Raw genomic sequence first — 24,162 nt, forward strand, 5'->3', positions numbered from 1 at the left:
GATGTTGGGAAAGTACCTTCAATTGTTTTTAACGGTTTTATTGAAACAAAAAGATGTAGATAATGTACTGAAAACTAAAAAATTATTCGGAAGGTAGCAGTCACCACACCACTTTCCTCAGCAATCTACGATATTGATCAGATGAAAAAATAATAAAACCGTGGGGCGTAGCATTACTTGAGTAAATATGTGAATATATTTATTATATTTCTTTTTTTTAATAAAACTGTTTGACATATTTTTTTCTTACTTATTTAATTTTCAAATTTTCTCATTCTGTTTAGTGCATTCAGTGCCTCAGAATCACAAGATAATATATGTAATCCGCCATTTTGTAGCTGCAGCCATTTGGAATTTGCATATTTTTCAAAGTGTACACTACTTTTCTGCTAGTTGAACCCTGTCATTTGATATCCATATTGAGGTAGTTGTGAAACAATATGTGATCAGCCATTTTGTAGCTGCGGCCATATTGGATTTCCAATGGTACAGAATTCATCAAATTATATTGTCATGAAAACAAAATGTTCGTACCAAATTTTGGACCAATCTGTCAACAGGAAGGGGGTCAAACTCCAATTACTGTATTTTACATAAACATATAAATGAACGAACAAACAAACAAGGCAAACTGAATTAAATCGTGTAATACCTGATTTCTTTACGACGAAGAGATACCTTTTTTGTCATTAAAGTCAACATTTATCTCAGGATTGACGATTCTTCACCTTTGACATCAATAAAAAGGAATTTGCGAGAAGTCATCACAAGGCCCCAAAAAGTTATTTTCTCTGTTACGTTGGTTATAAAAAACCGGTACCATCTAGAAAGCGCATGCAACCTCTGATTTGACATTATTGAATGATGATATTTTGATTTCACTTCAACTAGTAACCTGAGGATTCAAAATACCCAAATTAATTTTGTTATTACATTTTCATGGAAACCATAAAAAAAATCAGAACGTTGGACAGTTTTTATGAATGACTGGCTTTTGGTTCTGATGATTCATATTAACATATTTATTTTGGATTTCATTCGATGTGTCTCTTGGATTGGTGCAAAAATATAAAAATAAAATATACCAGTTATTTGTAGAATATTTACCTGAAATTGGAAAATTCATTATAGATTTTCTGAACAACAATTGCAGCATTCTCGCGTTGAAGCATTCCAAAAAGATTGAACATGAACTCTTTCACTATCGGCTTTTGCTTAACTCCTTGATTCTCCCAAAAATACAGTGGTTTTATGGTGAAGTAGTAAATGAAAAGGAGAACCACAGTGAGTCCAATTATAATACCAAACATCCTTATTTTCTGAAAGCTGAAAAAAAAAATGACACTCATAATACAATACTAGATTTTTGATTTTCTTGAATATATAGAGATGAGTCACTTGCATGTTTTTCCAAATACTCATTAGTATGTGAATGTATAATGAATATTATGCAGTTTCAAGCGATGAAATATTATTATAGTTGTTAGTATTCAAATACAGTAGTGTTTCGATGATTCTTCAAATAACTCATACTTAGACATTTCAAATTGAATGGTGAAAGAAACCACAGTAAACTTATATTAAAAATATTCAGTAGTCATGAAACTTTAATGAGGCGATGGTTATTGCTTCAAATAATAAATATCTATTTGGCCAACATGAAAGTAAAATATAACACCATCTGTGAATGAATTAGCCGATACTTGAGGAAAGTGGATATTATCGTATGAGATGATCCATCAATGACGTGTGTTTTTAGCAACTTTTCACCCGAACTTGGTGACAGGTGGCGAGCTTTTATACTACCCCTCTACCCAAAATTTGAAACAAAGTGAAACAGATGAAACAGGAAACAGATATATTTTAATTCAATGTTGTCCTTACAGACATTTGACGTTGTAGGTTGTTTCTATCGGGTATAAAAAATTTAAGGAGTAACATATTGTCAAACAAAATTGTAGTGGTATAGACAGATGTACTTTTTGCAAAAAATATGTATGGATTATCAGTCGTGATTATCTCGCTACATTCTCTCGCTTATTGTGATCCGAACTTCCGAGCCTCACGTGATCAATGAACAACCCTTATTTGAGTAGCACGAAATAGTCAACAAAACCTAAACACCTGTTTCAGTTTACTGTTGGGTTTTCAGGAGTGTTTGATACTAACTAATTGGTAGTTATATCTCTACAAATATTCATTCTACTGTGTCGTGGTACATAGTGATCGACAGACACCGGGATTGGTTGTGACAGGGGTTAGTTGTTACAGACGCAAATACTTTCGTAGACTTCAGTATAATTCCTGTTACCGTGCGAGCAAGTGGTCGTCTGCTGTACGCAATATTGTGTTTTTAGCAATGCAAAGTAAAAATTGTCGCCTCCAGTAAAATATTTTTACCAGTGGCATTTCAAGCCTATTTCTTCACGTTTTTGTAGAAAAGCAATCATTAGGATATGTGGATTCTTGTTTCTTTCATATTTTTTCAATCCCAATGACCTTTTGGCAAGAAGAAGGCAAAAAAACAAAGATGTCGTCTTGGGGTTGGTTGTAACATTTAACTTGGGGTAAGTTGTGACTGTCAGAGCCAGCCCCGCATGTGTTCCGTATTTGTTTCAGTATTTGAAAAGTAATGCTGATATGATTTCCAAAAATATAATGAAAATCAGATAGGGGAAAGACGCCTTTGGACGTTTTTGAGCAAGCCTCATCGTTCAGTTGCTGACAAGTTCCAAATTAATCGTATGACTTTACAAAGATTCTGCAAACGGAACAGAAACCTTGACGGTGAGTTTTTTTAATTTCCTGTCCTGATAATTACGTTTGTTTTTTTTTTCAGGTAACAACCAAGCACCTCTTGAAGTGGGATACAAACGAAATCGACAGGTTCTGCCAGACAGTATGGAGAACGATTTAGCTGATTATCTTATTCAATAATCCAAGTTATATTTTGAGCTATCGACGAAAGAAGTGAGGCGTTTAGCATATGAGTTCTCAGTTAAAAACAATACATACGTTCATGAGAATTTGATCAAAAACCAAATGGCTTCTTCCGACTGGCTCACCGGATTTTTGAAACGGCATACGACTTTATCTCTCAGAACTCCTGAGGTAACACGCCTCAGCAGAGCAACAAGTTTTGATAAAAATAACGGCAGTGCCTTTTTTTCGCTTCTAGAAGAAGTTTTGGATCGTTACAAATTTGAAACACAGGATATTTGCAGTGTTGATGAGATGGGCATAACTACCGTTCAAAAGCCGGACCAATCAATAGCTTGAAAGGGTGTAAAACAAGTTGGTTATGTCACATCTGCGGAGAGAGGAACCTTGGTCACGTTTTGTTTCGCCATGAGCGCCAGCGTAAATTCAGTTCCACCGATATTTCTTTTTCCTCGAAAAAAATATAGAGACCATTTCGTGAACAATGGCCCACCTGGTTGTATCGTAGCAGCAAATTCATCGGGGTGGATGTTTGGAAATGAGTTTTATATATTTTTCCAGCATTTCGTCAAGCACGCACGATCCTCAAAAGAAAAACCAGTCTTACTCATCCTATATAACTCTCCTTCAACGACATCAGTTTTTGCAAAGAAAATGGTGTAATAGTCATTTCTTTACCTCCCCACTGTTCGCATAAAATGCAACCATTAGACCAATCAGTGTATGGACCGCTGAAGAAGTTCATCAACAGCGCGATAGATTCTTGGATGAGAAATCATCCAGGAAAGATGATGACGATCTACGACATCCCTAGCATTGCTAGAGAAGCATTACCCCCAGCTGCAACTCCACCAGTATACAATCCGGTTTTAGGGTTAGCAGAATTTTTCCTTTTAAACATATTTCTGATGACGACGAATTCCTTCCAGCTGCTGTGACTGTTGGGCGGAATCCAGAAAATACTGGATCCATTCAAAAGAAAGAAGAAATACCTGTCGCTGCAGGTCGACAGACTGCGAATGAAATCGTTTCTTTATCCAAACATGATGTGACCCCTGGAGCTTCTCCCAGAAACTCGACCATGATTTTGAATTCATGTCCAGTATTGAGTCCTGAAGATGATATTCTATTAGATAAAACACGTTTACCCGAACCATCAGGAGAATGCAGAACCTATTATTCACCACAAGATTTACGTTCTGAACCAAAAGCAAACGTGGCTGAGCTGCAATTTGGACTGACATTCCTGATAAAGATCAATTAGAAGAAGAATACAAGAAAAAACAGGAGAAGGAATTGAAGAAAAACGCCAAAGAGTCAGGTGCTAAGAGAAATATTTGCAAGAGCAAATCAACGAACCAGTCTCAGCGCAAGCCATCGAAACCTGTTGCTGCCAGAGTTTCTTCATATAGTTCTGAGGATGAAACGAACACATTTTGTCTAGCTTGTGGAGAACCGTACTTGAATGTACTTCAATGTACTAGATGTAAAAACTGGGCTCATGAGGAATGTGTCGAAAAAGATCCGTTTTTTATATGTCAAAATTGCGATTCTGATGATGACTTGTACGCTGGTTAAGCATGTCATAACCAAACCCAATAGTGTCACAAGCAACCCCAAGATGGGGTTGGTTGTGATAAATGAGCCTACTTATGTATTTTTCATATAGAGTTATTGGTATTTCGCTTTAGTTTATTGTTTCAGTATTTTTAAGTTGCCAGAACATTACAGAATGAATGTTAAAATAAATGAACAATGTAACTTCATTAACAAAAAATGTAGGGAATAATTGAGAAAAAATTGCACAACCAACCCCGGTACTATATACATTTTTGCTGTTTAGTTTTTCCAAATTTAAGTTCTTTGCCTCTATTTTTGATGGTCCGAAACGTATTGGAATGGTCAAAAAGCCCAGAAAGTTGGTGTCGCACGATTTGAGGGATCGACAGGTATTGTCACTAATGAAGGTCTGTTCTTTTTCGCTTCAGCGCAACTCACACAGTCTTTTTTGAATCGGAACGTCACGTGTGATAAAAAGTGGATCAACTAGGACATCATGAGACATTCAGGACAGTGTTTGGACACCGATGAGCTATTCAGGCACTTCTCAAAAGGTAAAAACCACCAAAAAAAGACCGTGGTTACTATATCAACTACAACTTTTTGCAACCGGACCAAATCGTTACAGCAGAGATTTTTTGATCGAAAATCGACTATATGTACCAAAAATTGTATCAGTAGCAGCCGGCATTGGTCAGCAGAAGAGGTCCAATCCTGCTCCATGACAATGCCAATCCGCTCGATTCACTGTCCGAAAAGTAAACGAATTGAGCGTTTTGAAGTTCTGCCTCAGCCACCATACTTCCCAGAACTTTCGCCAACCGACTACCATCTTTTTAAGCACTTCAAAAACTTCCTCATTGGTGAAACCTTCACCAATCAGGACTAGGCAAAATCGGCCTCCGTCAACTTCATCAAATTCCGAGCACGCAATTTTCATGCTGACGAAAATAATGGATATATGTTACGCTATGGAAAAAGTGCACTGATTCGAATGGCTCATTTCGAAAGAATTGAATACGTAGTCACTGAGACATTACAAATTGAAGTAGACATGAAATATTCACAATGTGTTCTGATTCGAATATGAAATATACCTTTATTCATTCACAGGAAATAATGAATTTTTCTTTCTGTCTCCAGAATGCACTTTGAATGAACTTGAATACACAAATAAGCCATTAAGTGCAATAATGAACATATGAAATTAGAAACGATTTTTCCTTGTTCAACTCATCGATGACGATCTTAGTTTGATTCAACAGGCTTCATGTACAAAAATTGCATCAACAGCAGCCGGCATTGGTCAGCAGAAGAGGTCCAATCCTGCTCCATGACAATGCCAATCCGCTCGATTCACTGTCCAAAAAGTAAAAGAATTGAGCGTTTTGAAGTTCTGCCTCAGCCACCATACTCCCCAGAACTTTTGCCAACCGACTACCATCTTTTTAAGCACTTCAAAAACTTCCTCATTGGTGAAACCTTCACCAATCAGGACTAGGAAAAATCGGCCTCCGTCAACTTCATCAAATCCTGAGCACGCAATTTTCATGCTGACGAAAATAATGGATATATGTTACGCTATGGAAAAAGTGTACTGATTCGAATGGCTCATTTCGAAAGAATTGAATACGTAGTCACTGAGACATTACTATTTGAAGTAGACATGAAATATTCACAATGTGTTCTGATTCGAATATGAAATATACCTTTATTCATTCACAGGAAATAATGGATTTTTCTTTATGTCTCCAGAATGCACTTCGAATGAACTCCGATACACAAATAAGCCACTAACTACAATAATGAACATATGAAATTAGAAACGATTTTTCCTTGTTCAACTCATCGATGACGATCTTAGTATGATTCAACAGGCTTCAAGTGAGCAGATGTAAATACCTCTCTGGAAATAAAAACAAGTGTGGTGTAAAATTTGTTATTGCTGCATGTCATCGTTCAATTAGGAAACAGAGGCAATTCGATAGTTCAGCGGCGTAACATTAGACTAACTGTAGTGTGTGAATGTTTTTATTATTCTAAAATGTGGATAATTTTATTTTAAAAATTTGTAACGGTTTTGCTAATCCATTATCAAATCCATGTTTATAATTATATTAGCCACCCATCTCGGCTTCGTACGGTTAGCAGAGATATATGTTTTGATCATAGTGTCAAATCAGCTTATCGAAAAAAAAGGTCCTTTTTTACGTGAAGGAAATGATTTTGACGATATCCAGGGCGAAACTTTCTTACTCCATAAACATCTGAATCAGAATGTAATGGAATGTTCAGATATATATATATATATATATATATATATATATATATATATATATATATATATATATATATATATATATATATATATAATTTTGTTTCAATCACGCCCAGTTTTTTTGTGACAGCTTTATATTTCTGACCTTATATATATATATATATGTATTTGTTTAAATAAAGTCATGTATAACTATTGCATCAGCTAACATACATTTTATTTTCGAAAGCTATATACCAAATATGTCACGAAAGTGTTTTACTCACCCTGACAGTTTTTTTATGTGTGTGGAGAATCAACTTTTACATCCCAGCGTCGAAATTTCACCCTATTAGAATATTTTGGATTTACTGTGCAGCATCAAGATAAATTCTGGGTCCCACATAAATGTTGTGTAACATGTCGCTCACTCCTTTCAACAACGTCATATCTCAAAACACGTGATTTTTCAGTAGAGTGAATTTAAAGTTCAAATGTAGAATAAAATGTATTCAAAATAAAAATCAGGCCTACGATTGAAGTCTTTACTTTTCACTGGATATTTTTAGATGGGACCTGAAGTGTTTTCTCTGTTTGAAGGATAGTATGTCTGGAAAATCACAATTTTAAGAAGTTCCCTCTGAATAATGACATTCTTGTTCAAAATATTATTGATGGGGCTCGAAGTATGTCGAAATATGTCATTATTTCCACTGAAATAATACAGTTTGGAAGTCTGACATTGAAGTAACTGGAGTTATGTCCTCCTTGCATCTATAATGCCAAAACAGGTAGTTATAAATCGCTTAGATAATTACTTTGATTACAGTACATAATGAGTTTGGAAAGAGCAGAAAGAATTTGTTAATGTGTTAAAACACAAATAGACGCACTACAATTATATTGTCACGTCTACTAGAAAATCTACAGGTCTCGTACCTACATGGATACTACAATAAGATACAATAATGAAATACAAAAGATAATAATAGAAAGTAAAATCAACTGTATAATACTGTTTCTGGATAACACTTGAGGCACAGATGGAGTTTCAATTTTAAAGACTCTCATAGAATGTTTTATAGACTTTTGGTATCAATTTTTTTTCAATTAGTCGTATGAGGTCACTCTTTTAGCATCAGAAATCTTAGGCTTTTGTTCCAAGACAGGTTTCAACCTGTCATCACATGACTTGGCTTTTCTTATAATTATGCCTTCATAAAGTCTGGATCCTCATAAGAAAGCTTACAAAAAACGAACTTGGGGAATCTTTCCGAACTCGCATCACTTTTATCTCTTTAAATTTGACTGGTTGCTTTTGTGTATTTTTTGAGATATGCAGAGGACCGATATCCGAGGTAAGAAGTTTCAAATCGAAGAAGTCTTCATAGGAAAGTTCGTTAACAGAAAATGGTTCACCCGTTCTTTTTGCTGTTCTGATCAATGAAGAGACCTTCTGGCGTATAAATTGGACCACTTTTAAGAGCTTGTTCCATTTTTCTTTCAATCAAAGAGTGAACGGAATCTCCTTCGTTTTGTAATTGTAAAATTTAGGACATTCAATTTAGATGAATAGTAAAAAGCTGAGCAGTCGCCCTTTGGCAACTGCTTGTAAATCGTATACTGCTAATAAGGCGTCATCCGCTAGCGTTTGTTTATCATTCTCCTTCTCTTTTCTTGAGAGCTCTTTTTCAACCAAATGCTGATCATAACTTGCCTTCAAGTTCTGTTTATCTGTCTCTGACGCATTCTCATAAGCAACACATGTTTCGTACTGATCTTTTTTAGGCTGGAAAAAACGTTAATTGAAGTCATTAGTGAAAATGTTATAGAAGTAATTGAAATTACTGAAGGTCACATTATCTCTTTTGCAGTCGTTCACGTAATCGTTGTAAATATCAGTTATGGTTCTACCCCCTTCAATGTAGTGTTTCGTAGTATTTTTGCGGGTATAATGACTCTCAATTTTGGGAATTCTGTTGATATGATCTATAATTCTATTCCTGACAGCTTCGTTCCTCTTGAGCTGATTGTCGTGCTTTCCTCTTTTATCTTCGGCCATCACGGCACCAGCCAGTTTATCTTTCTTCTCAAACACAGTGCGAATAGGGCGGTCATTGATATGTAAGGTATTTCTGAAAAATTACTTACAAAACACGAATGCGTCTGTCGCCAAGATTGAAAAAGAACTCAGCATTATGACTTCTTCGTGGCCTCTACCCACCTTCGCGCACGTAACGATATTTTGGTTTGATTTCTGTTGTACAGTTATGAATGAACTCCCTCTGCTTGGCAATATCTCCCGGTTTAATTTCTCTTGCCTTTTTCACACGTTTTTCAGGTTTTTTTGAATGACTTTCGTACGTTTTCCCATAACTTCTAGCTGCTTTCAAAATGTTTCTCCTCCAGCTGGATTCATTTCTTCTTTGTTTGCCTTTTTTAACTGGGCTCAGAATATCAATGGTAGAAGCAAAGGAGATTTCGGGCTCATTAGCCACTCGTCAGTACAAGATAGTGACCTAAAGTCAATGATATTCCATAATTGAAATTCGAAATCCTTTCAGAGTATTTAATTTCTCGTCTAAAGTTGGAGGGAATATAAAAAATGTCACTTCATCTAGTGTACGAGGTACTAACCAACTGCATATTCGGAATTTGCCCGATTCCTCTGAATAAGGAAGAAAAACTTTTCTATTTGTCAGTGGGCTATGCTTGAAGACAGACAGTGAACAAATCTAAAGAAATGGACTTTAAACGTTCAAGCCAGTCTCGAATATACCTACATAGTAGGTTGAATGGACTGAAGCCTATCAGAAAACAACTACTTGCACTGATGAGTGGCTAATGAGCCCGAAACCAGTCTGCAAGTGTGCCCGTTTCAAAATTGAAAGTCGACTCTTTCAGTTGTATTGCCAATTGCATTAATCCAAAGACCTTCGTGGTATCAGCCAGGAGAGTAGTTGTTTTCTGATAGGCGTCAGTCCATTCAACCTACTGTATAGGTATATTCTAGACTGGCTTGAACGTTTAAAGTTAATTTCTTCAGACTAATTTTTAGTATAATTTGCTTCTTCCAGACGTTTACAAAGTTTGACTAATACTTCTACGGTGTTTGTTAAAGGAATATGTACGAGTAGAATATTTTTCCTCATTATTTTTACTTTTGTAATTTCTAAAGGTTGTCTAGGAAGCCGTTCAAAATAACTTTCTATGATAGCAGAGTGTATAACGATGGTTTCATTTCTGTGGTCTTTCCTAGCCTTGATTGACTACCAAATATCATCTTCCTCATGTGGAGGTAAAAATCTACTTTTAACTTTACTACTAAATTGTCATAGTCTGTCAATATGTGCTTGATTTGCCAAAATCATAAGAATGCGTTACCAGAAAATAATTCAACAGCTGATTTTGTTAGTCCCCGATCATTTGCATATTCAGTTGCTTCATCAATAAAGTTATGCAATTCTTTGGGATCACCTGAGAATTTCAAACCCCAATCAGAGACAGGTAATTGTCGTGAAGTATATGAGACGACAGGAGGTGGAATATTGAAAACATGTTGAATCGATGTTGGTGTAATATTTGCAGATGCTCCCTGAACTAGTAAGTTAGCTTTTTGAGTTTTCTCATGTAGTTCCTTGTATAAGTAGTTACCTCATCAACATTGTCTGCCGGAATAGGCAATCGGTTAACACGTCCAGTAACATGAGCTAATCTAGACTTTATACGTTTAAAAATTGAATCCTCAGAAGTACCCTCAAAGTCATTCAAAATAAATTTGATAGAAAGATTGAATCACTGATAGCTCTTTTCTCTGTTTGAAAGTCGAACTTATACATTGAAAGTTGTATTAGGTCTCCAGGGTGTTCGAGTTCATTATTATATTATTATTAAAACTTACTTCAGTCAAGTGTACCTTCAGGTTCCCAAGCAAGCAATCAATTGAATATATACATGCATGCATAGAATTTTGCCAAGAAGGCGTGTTGAATGATACTTCCTTATTTTAAAACGAAGTGCTCTAAAAGCAGACAGTTCCCTCATTTTATTTGAAAGGAATTCAAGAATATTCCACTGTAAGGTTGAATTGAAACCTCAGGCGGAGAATGAATCAGTCTGGAGTTTGTTTTTTCGTTAACTGTTGTCACTATTGTTGTGAATGTGGAGCACTTTATTCTTCATTCTCTCAAGTATTAACAAAAGAATCGTCTTGAGGCTGCATAATACTGTACAAGGGTACAACATAGCTGATCTAATAAATTTTTCGTAAATGAGCAACTTTTCATCATCAAGCCTTGAGCGGATACGTGCGATTTATCGCCGCAGCAGCTCGTTGAATCGCCATACTCAAATTTTCTTGGAAGTTCAGGCGCCTATCCAGGATGACCCCCACATATCGCATGCTTCTCTGCCCATCAACACGGTTCTTCTTGACCCACAACTTGGAAAAATTTCACATTTGTACATTTGTTCGAGAAGTCGACGTGTTCGGTCTTGTTCGGATCAATTTCGATTTCATCAATCTCAAAATACGCCACGACCAACCTGTCGAGGAGGATTTGCAATTAATGGTTCGTCACTCCTTTAGATAACGAATAGACGTGTATCACACTATAATCTGCGTAGATAGGTTAGGTTAGGTTAGGTTACGTTAGGTCCAAAGTGAGTGGGTCTATTCAGGTCTCCACCGCAATGCACAAGGGTTTATTGTGGCTCACACCTATTCACACTCGACCAAATAAACCCAGCTCATTAACGAAGCCGATTATTTTGTATTGTGAGTGGTCCTTCAGGTCAAATGGTAAGAGTCCGGCTCTGCCGAACTCTAAAAACCTATTTCGGTCCCCAGCGGGGCAGGCACAACATAAGTGCTCTGCTGTTTCATCATTTTCCCAACAAAGGCGACATACATTGTCTCCTGACAGTCCCAGTCTCTACATATGATGATTCAAAGGACACTGACCTGTAAGAAAGCCTGTTAAGACATCGTAGTTTATCCCTACTGTAGTCCAACAACTGTTTGGTATCAAGGTTTAGAGGGTGAAGGAATGCCTTGAAGAGAGCCAATCCTGAAAGATTCTGCGAAGATACCCACATTCGTTTTTAGAAAATATCGGAAGTCGTGCGTATATAAAGAGTACAAGTGTAGTGACAAGCAGGACCCTTGCGGGGAACCTGCCCCGATTGGGTTTGGTTCACTTCTCACACGAGAGATCGGGCTATAGCTATCGATGAGTGTTTTCGATTTTACACTCTTATGGATGACGATATATATACCAGCTCTACGCGACCCTCACACGAGAGATTGCGAAGTATGGAGAACCAGCCCCCTTCCATCGAGTCCTGGAACTTTGTTTTTCCCCAGGCGCCTGGAGAAAAACAAAGCTGCAGCCATTGTGAGTGAGGCACTCCAACAGAGCACTCTCTGGAATTATCGGAGCCTGTCGTTTCTGACTATATACGCTAGGATCTTTTAAGATCCTAGCAATCATCCGATTTCATTTGATGGACAATGGTGAAATACTATTCAAACTATATAACACATCGGACATGACCCACATGATGATTCTGAACTTCCATCTTTATTATTCCTAATGTGCATGCCTAAATTGTTGTTGCTTTTGAAAGCAATATTTACACCTTTGCTGTGCCGAAAATCTGAAATATTTATAGTGGGTTGGCCTAAGTAGGTTAAGATTCTATAACTTTTATCCTCTTCGAATTGGGTGAACTTCTTTCAAAGCTATTGTTGACGACTATTTGTTTGATTATGTTCACTTCTTTTAAATTCGCCTCTAACAAGGCCACATTTATCAGTCTATGGATCATATTGTTGAAAGCTGTTACTTTGTTCTGATACGAGTGGGTGGACAAATTATGAATGATAATATCTGTATGTGCCCGTTTTTGTTTGTTGTTAACTTTTGTTATTGTTAAATTCAAAAAAAATCTAGAGTCGTCCTCTCCCATCTCCGTTGTGAATGTGATAGAAGGTTGGAGAGAATTGATGGAATCCAAAAAGTTGGTCAACTGTCTTTTCGTTCCTGTAAAACATACCAGGATATTATCCACATATCAGCCAAAACACGAAACTTCTTACCAGTGGGTTACTGTGTATTCTTCTCTCCAAATCGTCAATAAAAGTCTCTGCCAGAATAGGACTAAGTGGGTTTTTCATTATGAAACCATTACAGGATAAGTGAAAAGTTTCATTGAATAGGAAGTCATTATGTGACGAACACACCGTAAGCCAGGCTGATATTTCCTTTTTCACTACCAGATTGATAGACTTTTCGTCCACTAGATTCTACACAAAAATAATCGTTTCATTCGGAAAAATATTGGGAAACAGATTCTTTACATCGAAAGAAATCAATTTGACATTATCCGGGACTGTAATATCTTGAATTTCATACTATTTGATTGATGAAATTCAAGTTTATAAATCATTATGTGAGTTATGTCCGATGTTTTATGTAGGTCAAACTGGAAAAATGTTCAAAGCCCGCATGAAGGAATACAAATATAGTTTCCAGAATGGAAAAATAAATTCCACACATGCCACTCCGTTAATCACAGAGGGACATGATTTCAACCATGAATACAAGCCCCTTCATTTCCAGAAGAAAGGTTTGGAACTTTATATTTATATCAGAAAGAAGTCAAGGGAACTTTGAAAAATATTCATTGTGTCATGGATGAAAAGGAAAAATTCCGATCGTTAGTCATGAACCCACAACCATCGAAATTGTATTCATTAGTTAAATTACACAAAGATAACTACCCGATAAGACCGGTAGTTTCTTTCGTCACAGCTCCTTTAGTTAAAATATCCGAAAAACTCATTGCAATTATTCAAAACCACACCAATTTCAAATCAAAATTCAGTTTGAGGAATTCATACCATTTGATCAATAAAATTCAAGATATTACACTCCTGGATAATGCCAAATTGATTTCATTCGATGTAAAGAATGTTTCCCAGTATCCCTCCGAATGAAACGATTATTTTGGTGGAGAATATATTGGACAAAAACTCTATCAATCCAGTAGTGAAAAATGAAATATTAGACTTGCTAACGGTGTGTTTGTCACAGAATTACTTCCAATTCAATGAAAATACTAGTAATATTGTGTAAAAAGCCTAGGCGCTAGATATACAGAAAATATGGCACAAAGCGCCCATGCTTTTGTCACAATAATAGTGGTATTTTTCGATCGTTATTGTTTCAAGCGTATTAAAAAAATATTTTTAACTTTTCAGTTCGATGTTCTTTAAAACCTTGTTTTTTAGTTTTTTTAAACTATATTTATTATCAAATTTTTATTACGAAGCGTGTAAAAACTAGTGAGTCTCCAATGACTGCTGGAAGAGAAGTTGCCTAACGCAGATAATAGAGTTTCAACATTCGAATAAGAAGATTCATTATTTGGAAAAAAAATATTCAAGTCTTGATGAATTCAAGTCTCAGCTATCAACGTGTACAGTAGTGCTCAGTAAAGTAAGTGATCGATACAGAGTAGGGTACGGATCCTCCTAGCAGATTACCTTTCGAAGCCTGGTTGCGTTTTTTCCAGAACATACTCTTTCGAAATAGGAACAAGAGGCAAAACCTCAGGTGAAAAAAATACCAAAACCATCAGGTCATTTTTTTTGTATCTCCACCCATTTACTGCCAACACCGATATGACAAATACACACATCGGAAAAGTCTAGGGATATATTCATAACATACTAAATATCATAAAAATAAATGCATGAGGTCGTTTAATTTCGATTAAATTGGTACACTCGACCACCCTGTAGATTTCTATGGGTTGAACAAAGCCTGCAAAAACGGTAACTAATCTTTTATCAAGTTTTTTACAAACTGTAATTTTTCGGCTAAAATGAATAATCTGAAAGTGTCGAGTTTGTACATTCTATGCAGTTCTTGCTCAGCAATTGAACTGGAAATATTGTGCTTCAACATGGAACGCCATCACTTACCATTGGCTGAGATGAATAGAGCTGTAGGGCTTCTTCAAGGTGGCATGCGACAAAATGATGTAGCTCTTCGTTTGGGGGTCTCCCAAAGTGTTATCAGTCGATTGTGGCGGCGTTTTCGTGAAACTGACAGTCCAGCCGAACAACATCCAGGGCGAGGACGCGCTACAACTGCAGTTCAAGACCGATTGTTGGTCTTAACCGCAAGAAGACAACCGACAATCACAGCACTTGAGTTGGTTAACGTGTTGTAGCAGACGCACCAGGTAACCATTGGTCGTGATACTGTCAGAAATCGACTGCATGAAGCAGATCTCCACAACAGAAGGCCACTTAGATGTCCACCTTTGTCGAGAGGCAATCGCGGTGGAAGATTAGAGTGGTGTCAAGAACATCAAAACTGGGATGCAAATGATTGGGCCACAGTTTTGTTTACAGACGAATCCCGATTTGGATTTCATCCAGATTCTCGTCGAGTAAGACTGTGGAGACGACCTGGAAATAATGAACGTTTGAGACACGTCCAGGAAGTCCACACATACAGAGGTGGTAGAGTAATGCTATGGGGCGGAATCATGATCGGCGGCAGAACTGATCTCGTTTTTCCAAATTGCTCCCTCACAGCTCGACAGTACCTCGACACCATTCTTTTACCTATCGTCCGTCCGTTTGCTGGTGCTGTTGGTGAAAACTTCCACCTAATGCACGATAATGCTCGTTCACATGTCGCGCGTCTAGGAACTGACTGGCTCACCAACGAAGGAGTTGATGTATTGCCATGGCCAGCACAATCACCGGACCTGAATCCCATCGAGCATGTGTGGGACATGCTTCAACAAAGAATTACTCCGCATATGGGGAACATTCACACAACGTTTCAATTGAGAGAGCTTTCAATCGCTGAATGGGCAAATGTACCTCAACAAGACATTGACAATCTCATTTTGTCGATGCACGATAGATGTAAGGCCGTAATAAACCAGCGTGGAGGCCATACTTTGTACTGATTCCAATTTTTTGCGTTATGATTTTTTTTCGGGGTGCCAAAGAGGAGCCATATTTTTTTTTTTAGTTTTGCTTATATGTGCACTCAGCATTTTTGAGCATTTAATAAATTTTTTTGTGAGTTACATTCGTTTACTAATCACCCGTCAACTTTTTTTCCCTAAAGTGATCTAAAAAAAATTATTGACATTTTTAAAAACATCCCTAGACTTTTCCGATGTGTGTACTTATCAGACATGCAATAACATTGAAGAACATACCAGCTTCAAATCTTTTCAACCACTTCTACTTGCTCTGCCATGTTCACTCGCCTCTATCGAAATATCTCAAATAGCTCAAAAAGCTCAAGTCAAAAAAATTCATAGAGTAGTCCGTTTCCATCTCCATTGCTGATATGATAGAAGGGTGGAGAGAATTGATGAAATTAAGAAAGTCAACTGTTTGTTCGTTCCTGTGAAACATACCAGGATATCATATCTATACCAATACACTAAACTTCTTACCAGTGGGTTACTCTGTATTCTTCGCTCCAAATCGACTAAAAAAATATCTGCCAGAATAGTACCAAGTGCGTTTCCCATTATGAGACCTTCGCAGGATGAGTAAAAAGTTTCATTGAATTCAAAGTAATTCTGTGACAAACACAGAAATATTAGACAAGTCTAATATTTCCTTTTTCACTACCGGATTGATAGACTTCCCATCCAATATATTCTCTACAAAAGTAATCGTTTCATCCGGAGGAATACTGAAAAATATATTTTTTTCACATCAAATGATATCAATTTAGCATTTGTTGGAATTGGCTGCAGAGTCTAACTGTTCTCTTTTTATTTACCTGCATTTGATACCTTTGTTTTGTAAAGTTAATTTGTATTACTTTATGTATTGGTAAATAATAAATGTATTATTATTATTATTATTGTCCGGGAGTGTAATATTGAATTTTATACCGTTTGATTGATTCAATTCCAAGTGTATGAATTATCATGTGGGTCATGTCCGATGTTTTACATAGGTCAAACTGTGAGAACATTCAAAGCCCGCATAATAGAGTTTCAACGTTCGAATAAGAAGATAAATTATTTGGACAAAAATAAGTGTTAAATATTAACGTGTACACTAGTACTCAGTAAAGTGAGTGATTGATGCGAAGTGGGGTAACGATCCTTCCAGCAGATCACCTTTCGAAGCCTAGTTGCGTTTTTCCCAGAACATACTTTCTCGAAATAGGTAAAACCTATTTCTTTATTCGTCGTATTTTCTTTATCTGAGGTGAAACCTCAGATAAAATACGACCGACTTCAAGTACTTGAGGTGAAACTCTGGTGACAGGTAAATTCAACTAGCAGACATTCATCAGAAACAACGTTAATTGATGCTGCCAACACGGCAGGATTGTTAACAGGACAGGACCTCCAGGACCTGACCAAAATCATCAAGTCGTATTCATTTTGTCACTTTACCCATTCACTGCCAACACCAATATGACGAATACTCATCAGACATCCGACACAGCACTAGATATTCATGGAATATTCCCTTTATATCATAAAACGAACGTATATATTCCAAATATTCATAGGATATTCTTGGAATATATACATGCCTTTAGAATATTCATAGAATATGCTTGAATGAATATGGCAGGATTATTCCCGAAAGAATGTGCATAGAATGTCTATAAATGGATTATTCTCCCTTGAATATTCTAAGAATATTGTCGATCGAATATGCCATATGGTATATTCTTAGAATATATCCCCACGGTATATTTTGGAATATTCTATACAATGGAATTTTGAATTATCTTATAATAACGTATTCAAATAATTCAATATTATTAAAAACAAAAATATTTGGAGATCTTAATCGAATGCATAACCTAATGTATATAACCCTGATAGTGTTAACCAGTTTTTGAACTCAACGCGAAGATTCTGGATGAATTGCTCCAACAGCAACTGTTGGAAACGACAAAAAAATTTGAATGGGCCAATAAATGAACCAATTGCATCAATAAATTGGTTAATTCTCATCCTATTTGTTTTTTTATATTTAAAATTATTTAATTACAAAGCGAAAAATCCTGGAAACAGAGAAATGGGGAAGTGAAGAATTGGAGTAAACGTTTCTCATTGGTCAACTGAAGTGTAGCGTGCGACAGTCGAATAAGCTCTGTGAAAGCGGGTGTCCCTTAATGCATGGTACATTTGCGTTAAATTCGACATTTGATTCAACATGGCGGTTGACGTGGCAGGTTCGCGTGTGTAATGCATGGTGTGTTGGTGTTATTATCAAAGTATAATTCTGTCACGTTCAGTGTATCATTTATAATTTGGGGTTGTCCAATTTGCAGTACAGCGAATAGTTTGATTTTGGATCTTCAAACAGGAGAGTTGCATATATTCAGTCTTCAAGAAAAATAAGTAAAATGCAATAGTATCGATAGTAAAGTCATGGTGATTAACCTACTATACCTCATTTTAGGTTCGAGGAGAGTTGGTGTGTGGGATTTGTTGGTTTGACTAAGTACATGTTTGAACTAGAGTGATTTCAGTTGTGCATCTTCAATAGAGAGAAGTAAGTGAATGACACATTCTTTTGTATCATTCGTTTTCATAATTTTTATCACTCGTTTTCAAGATAGTATCAAATTGCCCAAAAGGAAACAGAGTGGTACCTGGTACAAGCAGGTGCGTCAAGGAACTGAAAACGTAATGAGTACTTTTCAACAAGACAATGCAAGTTGCTCTCCAAATCATAAAATGTTGTAAATGTTCATGAGTAACCTATGCGAAAAATATCTATTTGATTTTTATTCCAGTTTTATTGTGCCACTTTCAAATAGTGATAATGAACGTTAACACTATTTAACACGTTAATATACATTTTGTTCCAGATATTACTATTGAAACACTGGCTGATGCATTGTTGGACAAATATAAGAAAAACTATTCTGGTGAGCAAAGTTTGGATAACTTTAAGTAAGTGAAATTCATTGAAGAACCCATCATACCACTCATTTTAAATACTTCATTTGTGGGTTTATTTTTTTAAGTGAGAAACCTAACCTATTTCTTGATGTAATACACTTTTCCTTTTTCAATGAAATGATATATTTATTATTTTTGAATTAGTGCTGATGAATTCACAGAGTTGTTATTTTAGTATATTTTTTAGTATACATTTGTTTGAGAGTAGGAACATCCTAATTTGAATACATTTCTAATATTTGTAATATGACAGTATTCAGGAATATTTTATTCAGTGAATATATATTTTGAATTTGATTTTTTATTTTTAATATTGGTTGAAACGTCAAATATTTCAGTGCATGGTGTTTTTGAAATATATTTGTTTATGAATATTATGTGTTTTATTACTTGTGTGAATCTTGTATCAAAATGCAATATATACATGCTTAATAGCGGTTACTCGTCACATTCTTGGAATATTCCAAATATTCCTAGAATATTCATAAAATATATTTAAAGAATATTCTATGGTGTTTCTCTATTGTATATTCCTACAATAAACTAACAATATCCCGAATATTTTATGAATATTCCTCGGGTTCTATTCCTGGAATATTCTTAATAGAATATACCTTAGATATTCTAAGAATATTATAAGATATTCCAAGAATATTCCCAAGGAATATTCTCAAAATATATCAAAGGTTCGCCAGGAGCACTTCCAGGGAATATTCTCCAGAAGATATATATATCCATGGCATATTCATAGCATAATACAATATCCTTAAATGTATATTCATGAAATATACCTGGAATATCTATTGCTTTGTGGGATGCAATAACATTGAAGAACATACCAGCTTCAAATCCCTTCAACCACTTCTACTTGCTCTGTAATGTTTACTCGCTCAAGAAGCTCCACTGATATAATTATAACCAAAACCCCAACCAGAAAATATCAAATATCAAAAACATTCCAGATGAACTCACCATCCAAGAGGACCTTCACATATTTTCAACACCGTTAAGATACTCCGAGGCTATATGTCGAAACTCAAAGTTGATTACAATTAAACAGCCTTACTTAAAACCGTAAGCTCTGACAAATTTTTGGTCCAACTGCAAAAAAACATACGCGACAGAACGGGCAACACTACTTTGCAGGTCATTAACATGCGGTCCCAAAAGCCCCACATTCTTCTTTCTTTATAAAAGAAGTGAACCTCAACATAGTGGTAGAAGAGAGAATAAAAATTATAGATGCAAATTCAATTCATTAAACTCTGGCAAAGCAACAAACTTACCGACCCCACTTATTAACCCCGTTCCTCCAATTCCAAAATACTTCTATATTTGCAACACAACGAGATAATTGTTTCGAAATATTTCCACTCATTCCATAAAATGCCCTCACTGCGGAAAAGTACACATCTCCGTGTGAAAGTCGCCACGCCGACCTACCCCAACTGCAATAGCGACCATTCGTCATTTTTCCTAAAATGCCCTACAAGAATTACCATAACCAAAGACCCCAAAGAAGTCGCTTCGATGGCAATACAAAAACTCGAAGCCCCATAGTTGTTAATAAACAGGTGCAAGCAATTAACGAATTGCAGATCACCCTCCTTTCTTTGCCACGTCTAGTGGTAACAAAATGTTAATTGTCCTAACCGGTATAAACACCGAAGTGAATGGCTGATTCGGCGGTCAACTAAAAAAACACACCATTTAATGAAAGTTGGTTGAAAAAAACTATTATAGTAGTACGTTGAAACAAATTTCTTTTCATGAAATATGTAGTCAAGATGGCACAGAAACGAAATATTACTAATCTGCGTTTGCCTTATTTTCATTGCGAATCTAGTACCATTGAATTCGATTGGGCTCTAGTAAAGGGTGGTAAGCCCTGGAGAATAATGAGCTAAAAACAATCAATCAAACTTCCAAAATTACCGTTCACTTTTTCGTAAACAGCACACAATTCTAACCCGTCTCAGGATTGGCCACACAAGGTGCACCTAATCGCAACCTACTGAAGAAAGAAAACCACAAAATATGTATTTCCTGCGATGAAGAACTGAATGTGAAATATATTATCACGGTGTGTCCTGACTATAGAGAGAAAAAGTTGTCAAAAAGACGTCGAGTTTTACAAAATTTTCCAATAACTATAAATACTGTACATCTAATATTATTGTAATATGATTCACATCTTATCACAGCGCTGATAACATCCGTAGTTGATGTGGATATATTAACAAAAAAAAAAGAAATACGACATTTACAATAAAATAGCTCAAAATACTCTTAAAGGACTCTCGATTTGGAAAATGCTTTATTACACTGAACCGTATCGATATAACGGAACTAACAATGACTAAATATACCGAAAGAATCTGACTCTCAAGAAAGAGCTTTCCTATATGAATTTTCCTAATATCCATGTGTTTGAATGCAACAATATTCTGAGAATATATATTCATATTCATTATCTTATGAATGGATTCAGTATATCAACAGAAGCAAAACGCTCTCTGTGCCGGGAAACTTGGAATTTTATGTGGAGGATGAAAATTGTTCAAAACAGAACAATAGCTAATTCGTCATCAGTTATTGAAAAAATTACTTTTTGGCTAGCGAAAGGAATCGAATTTCCTTAGCAGCTGAATTCCAGGAAAATCTTGAAATTGTTGCAGAAGAGCAAAATGATGAAAACACAAATTTTTTATACCCTCGCCTATCACAAGTTGCCCCAAAAATATCGCTGTAAGTGTAAATACATTGAATAAAATGGATAGATTACGTGACATAACAGTGTGCCATCAAAATATTCAATGTCTCAGTAATAAAATCATTTAAATAGATGTGATAAGCGACTGTGATTTTTTATGCGACTTTTTATTTATATCAGAACACTGGTAAAATGGTGATCAACTAGAAATAATGAAGTTGAAAAATTTCAGTTTATGTTCTTCCTTCTGTAGAAATATAAAGAAAAACGGAGGAGTAGCAATTTACAAACATGACGACCTATTGCTGAAAATATATGTGCTTGATTTGTCTGGCGTCTGTGTAGAGGCAATCTTTAAATGCTGCGGTATTAAGCTGGCAAAATCAGGTACATGTCTTGTATGTATCTATAGGCCTCCATCAGGTAATTTCATCACTTTCTTGAACTTGTTTAATAGATTACTCACCCTATTATCCGAAAATGAAAATGATAATGTAATTATAGGCAGGAATTTCAATTTGAATATCATGGTGGATAGTATTAATTTCAACACCAGCTGGCATGTTTCGACATACGATATCTGTTCCAACACGTACTACAGCAAGCACTAGTACTTGCCTTGATAATTTCATTATTAGAAATGAAAATGCTTACGAAGTCTTTGTGAGAGACTTGCACATCTCAGATCACTTTGTTCAAGTGATTAGATTCTCCACTGAACGAAATGGTATACGAAATGAAAAATCATGTGATTTTGGTAGAGTCTTCTCAGAGGAAAATATAGAATTGTTCAAAGATCTACTGGGTAGAGAGTCGTGGGAAGATATTGATGGCATTACCTGCCCAAGTCTTTCGTATGATATATTCCATAATACAATTCATTATTACATTGAAGTGGCTTTTCCACCAATTCGTTTTCGTGGACAGAGAAAAAGAAAAAAATAATTTTAATATTATCACCCAGGAACTCAAAGGCTTGGTTTCGCTTCATTCAGAGTGTGCCAGGGAAGATGATCGCCATAAAACTGTGAGCAAGTATCACGCACAATATAGGGAAGAATTGAAGGAAAATAATAAACGCCATGTTGATTATATAATAGCAAAATCCAATAATGAATCGAAAACAATGTGGCAGGTAATCAACCATCTCAGGAAAAATGACAAACGAAGCAATAATATTGAAATGAATGATGGTAATGTTGAGATATCAAAAATCCAGATGGCTAATAATTTCAATGCCCTTTTTTCCCCTATGGAGTGTCATAATGAGATAGACATTGAATTAATGGAAAATAATGTTCCCATCTACCAAAACTCCATTAGTGAATTTGACATAATTGATTTGATAAAAACACTAAAAAACTCGGATGCAAGTGGTTATGATGAGATTTCAAACAAGTTCCTAAAAAAATGTGTTCATGAGTTATCATATCCGCTGCATCACATCATTAACCTATCACTAGAATATGGAATATTTTCTGACAAACTGAAAATTGCTAATGTTGTACCAATTTATAAAAAATGTGATAAAAATTTGTATGAAAACTATAGGGGCATTAGTTTGCTTTCTAGTGTATCAAAAGTTTTTGAGTTGAATATCAAAAATCAAATAATTCCTTTTTTTTCTATGAATAACATTCTCTCATCAAATCAATATGGATTCACAAGGAATAAGCGTACAGAAACAGCTCTACAGAGTGGTCCGACGAAAAGTATGCAACTTGCTTTTCTCCTTTTTTTGTAACTTAACGCAAAAATGCTTGGACAGGTCAATTTTGCTTTCAAGGGGGACACATTTTAGATGTATTTTTCTACCAGTGCCTTCAACCCCCTAGCGAGGGTGAGTAACAACCCTAAAATTTTAAAAGGAAAGTGGGGTCGAGTGATCTATCATTTGAAAGGGCACAAAGTTATCTTTCCAATGATACCTAATTTGTTGTATTTCACTCAAACATGTAGATATTATGAAGAAAAACAACTACAACCCAGTACTTTGAAATGTGTAATTGACTTAGAAGAATCCTACTTCAGCAAGTGCTGAAAATGTGACCCATTTGCTTCCATACAATAATACAGATTTTGTTCAAATCTATTCCTAACATTCTGTAGCATATCAGGTATTATATTTCTGCACTCTGCTGTAATTCGTTGGCGAAGATCTTCTATGGACTCGGGCTGCATAGCAAAACATTTATTTTTCAAGTGTTCCCAAAGAAAAAAGTCTAAAGGCGACAAATCAGGTGACCTGGCAGACCATTCAATGGGGCCTCTCCTTCCAATCCGCCGCCCAGGAAACCGGTCATCTGAAAACTCTCTTACCGGAGCAACATAGTGAGGAGGTGCTCCATCTTGCTGGAAATGAAACCGATCATCATTATGATTTTGGTCATTTTCAATTATTTCTGTTATGAGAAGATCAATTGTATCTTCAAGCATGTTCAGGTAGACCTCACCAGGTAAATTCCCAGGAATAAAAAGTGGCCCTATGATATGACTACCTAATATGCCACACCAGACATTGATTTTTTGAGGGTACTGGGTATGGACCTTTCGGAATAAGTGTGGGTTACTGTCATACCAGTAACGGTGATTATGCCTATTCACAGCTCCATTAAAAAAAATGTACTCTCATCGGAAAAGCACGTGTTGAATGATAGGTGCGGATCATCAATTAGTAGCTGGCTCAGTTGTTCACAAAATTGCA

General features: G+C 35.9%; 1 protein-coding gene across 4 annotated transcripts in view; it reads right to left on the reverse strand.

Moving 5' to 3' along the window:
* Positions 1 to 24,162, reverse strand: part of LOC111507106 (cytochrome P450 9e2) — a 51,505-nt gene that overhangs the window by 23,958 nt on the left and 3,385 nt on the right. For 2 of the 4 annotated variants that reach the window (XM_074184117.1, XM_074184112.1), the window contains exon 2: positions 1,108 to 1,326. In XM_074184117.1, coding sequence (XP_074040218.1) covers positions 1,108 to 1,326 — 219 coding nt within the window. Of the gene's footprint in view, positions 1 to 1,107; positions 1,327 to 5,597; positions 5,704 to 6,209; positions 6,409 to 24,162 lie in introns of those variants that run through there. The other 2 variants (XM_023162355.2, XM_074184132.1) reach the window with 2 other exon arrangements.

Source organism: Leptinotarsa decemlineata, unplaced genomic scaffold (genome assembly GCF_025532065.1).
Source record: "Leptinotarsa decemlineata unplaced genomic scaffold, Ldec_3_MD MMD2_P_RNA_scaffold_2, whole genome shotgun sequence".
NCBI lineage: Eukaryota > Metazoa > Arthropoda > Insecta > Coleoptera > Chrysomelidae > Leptinotarsa > Leptinotarsa decemlineata.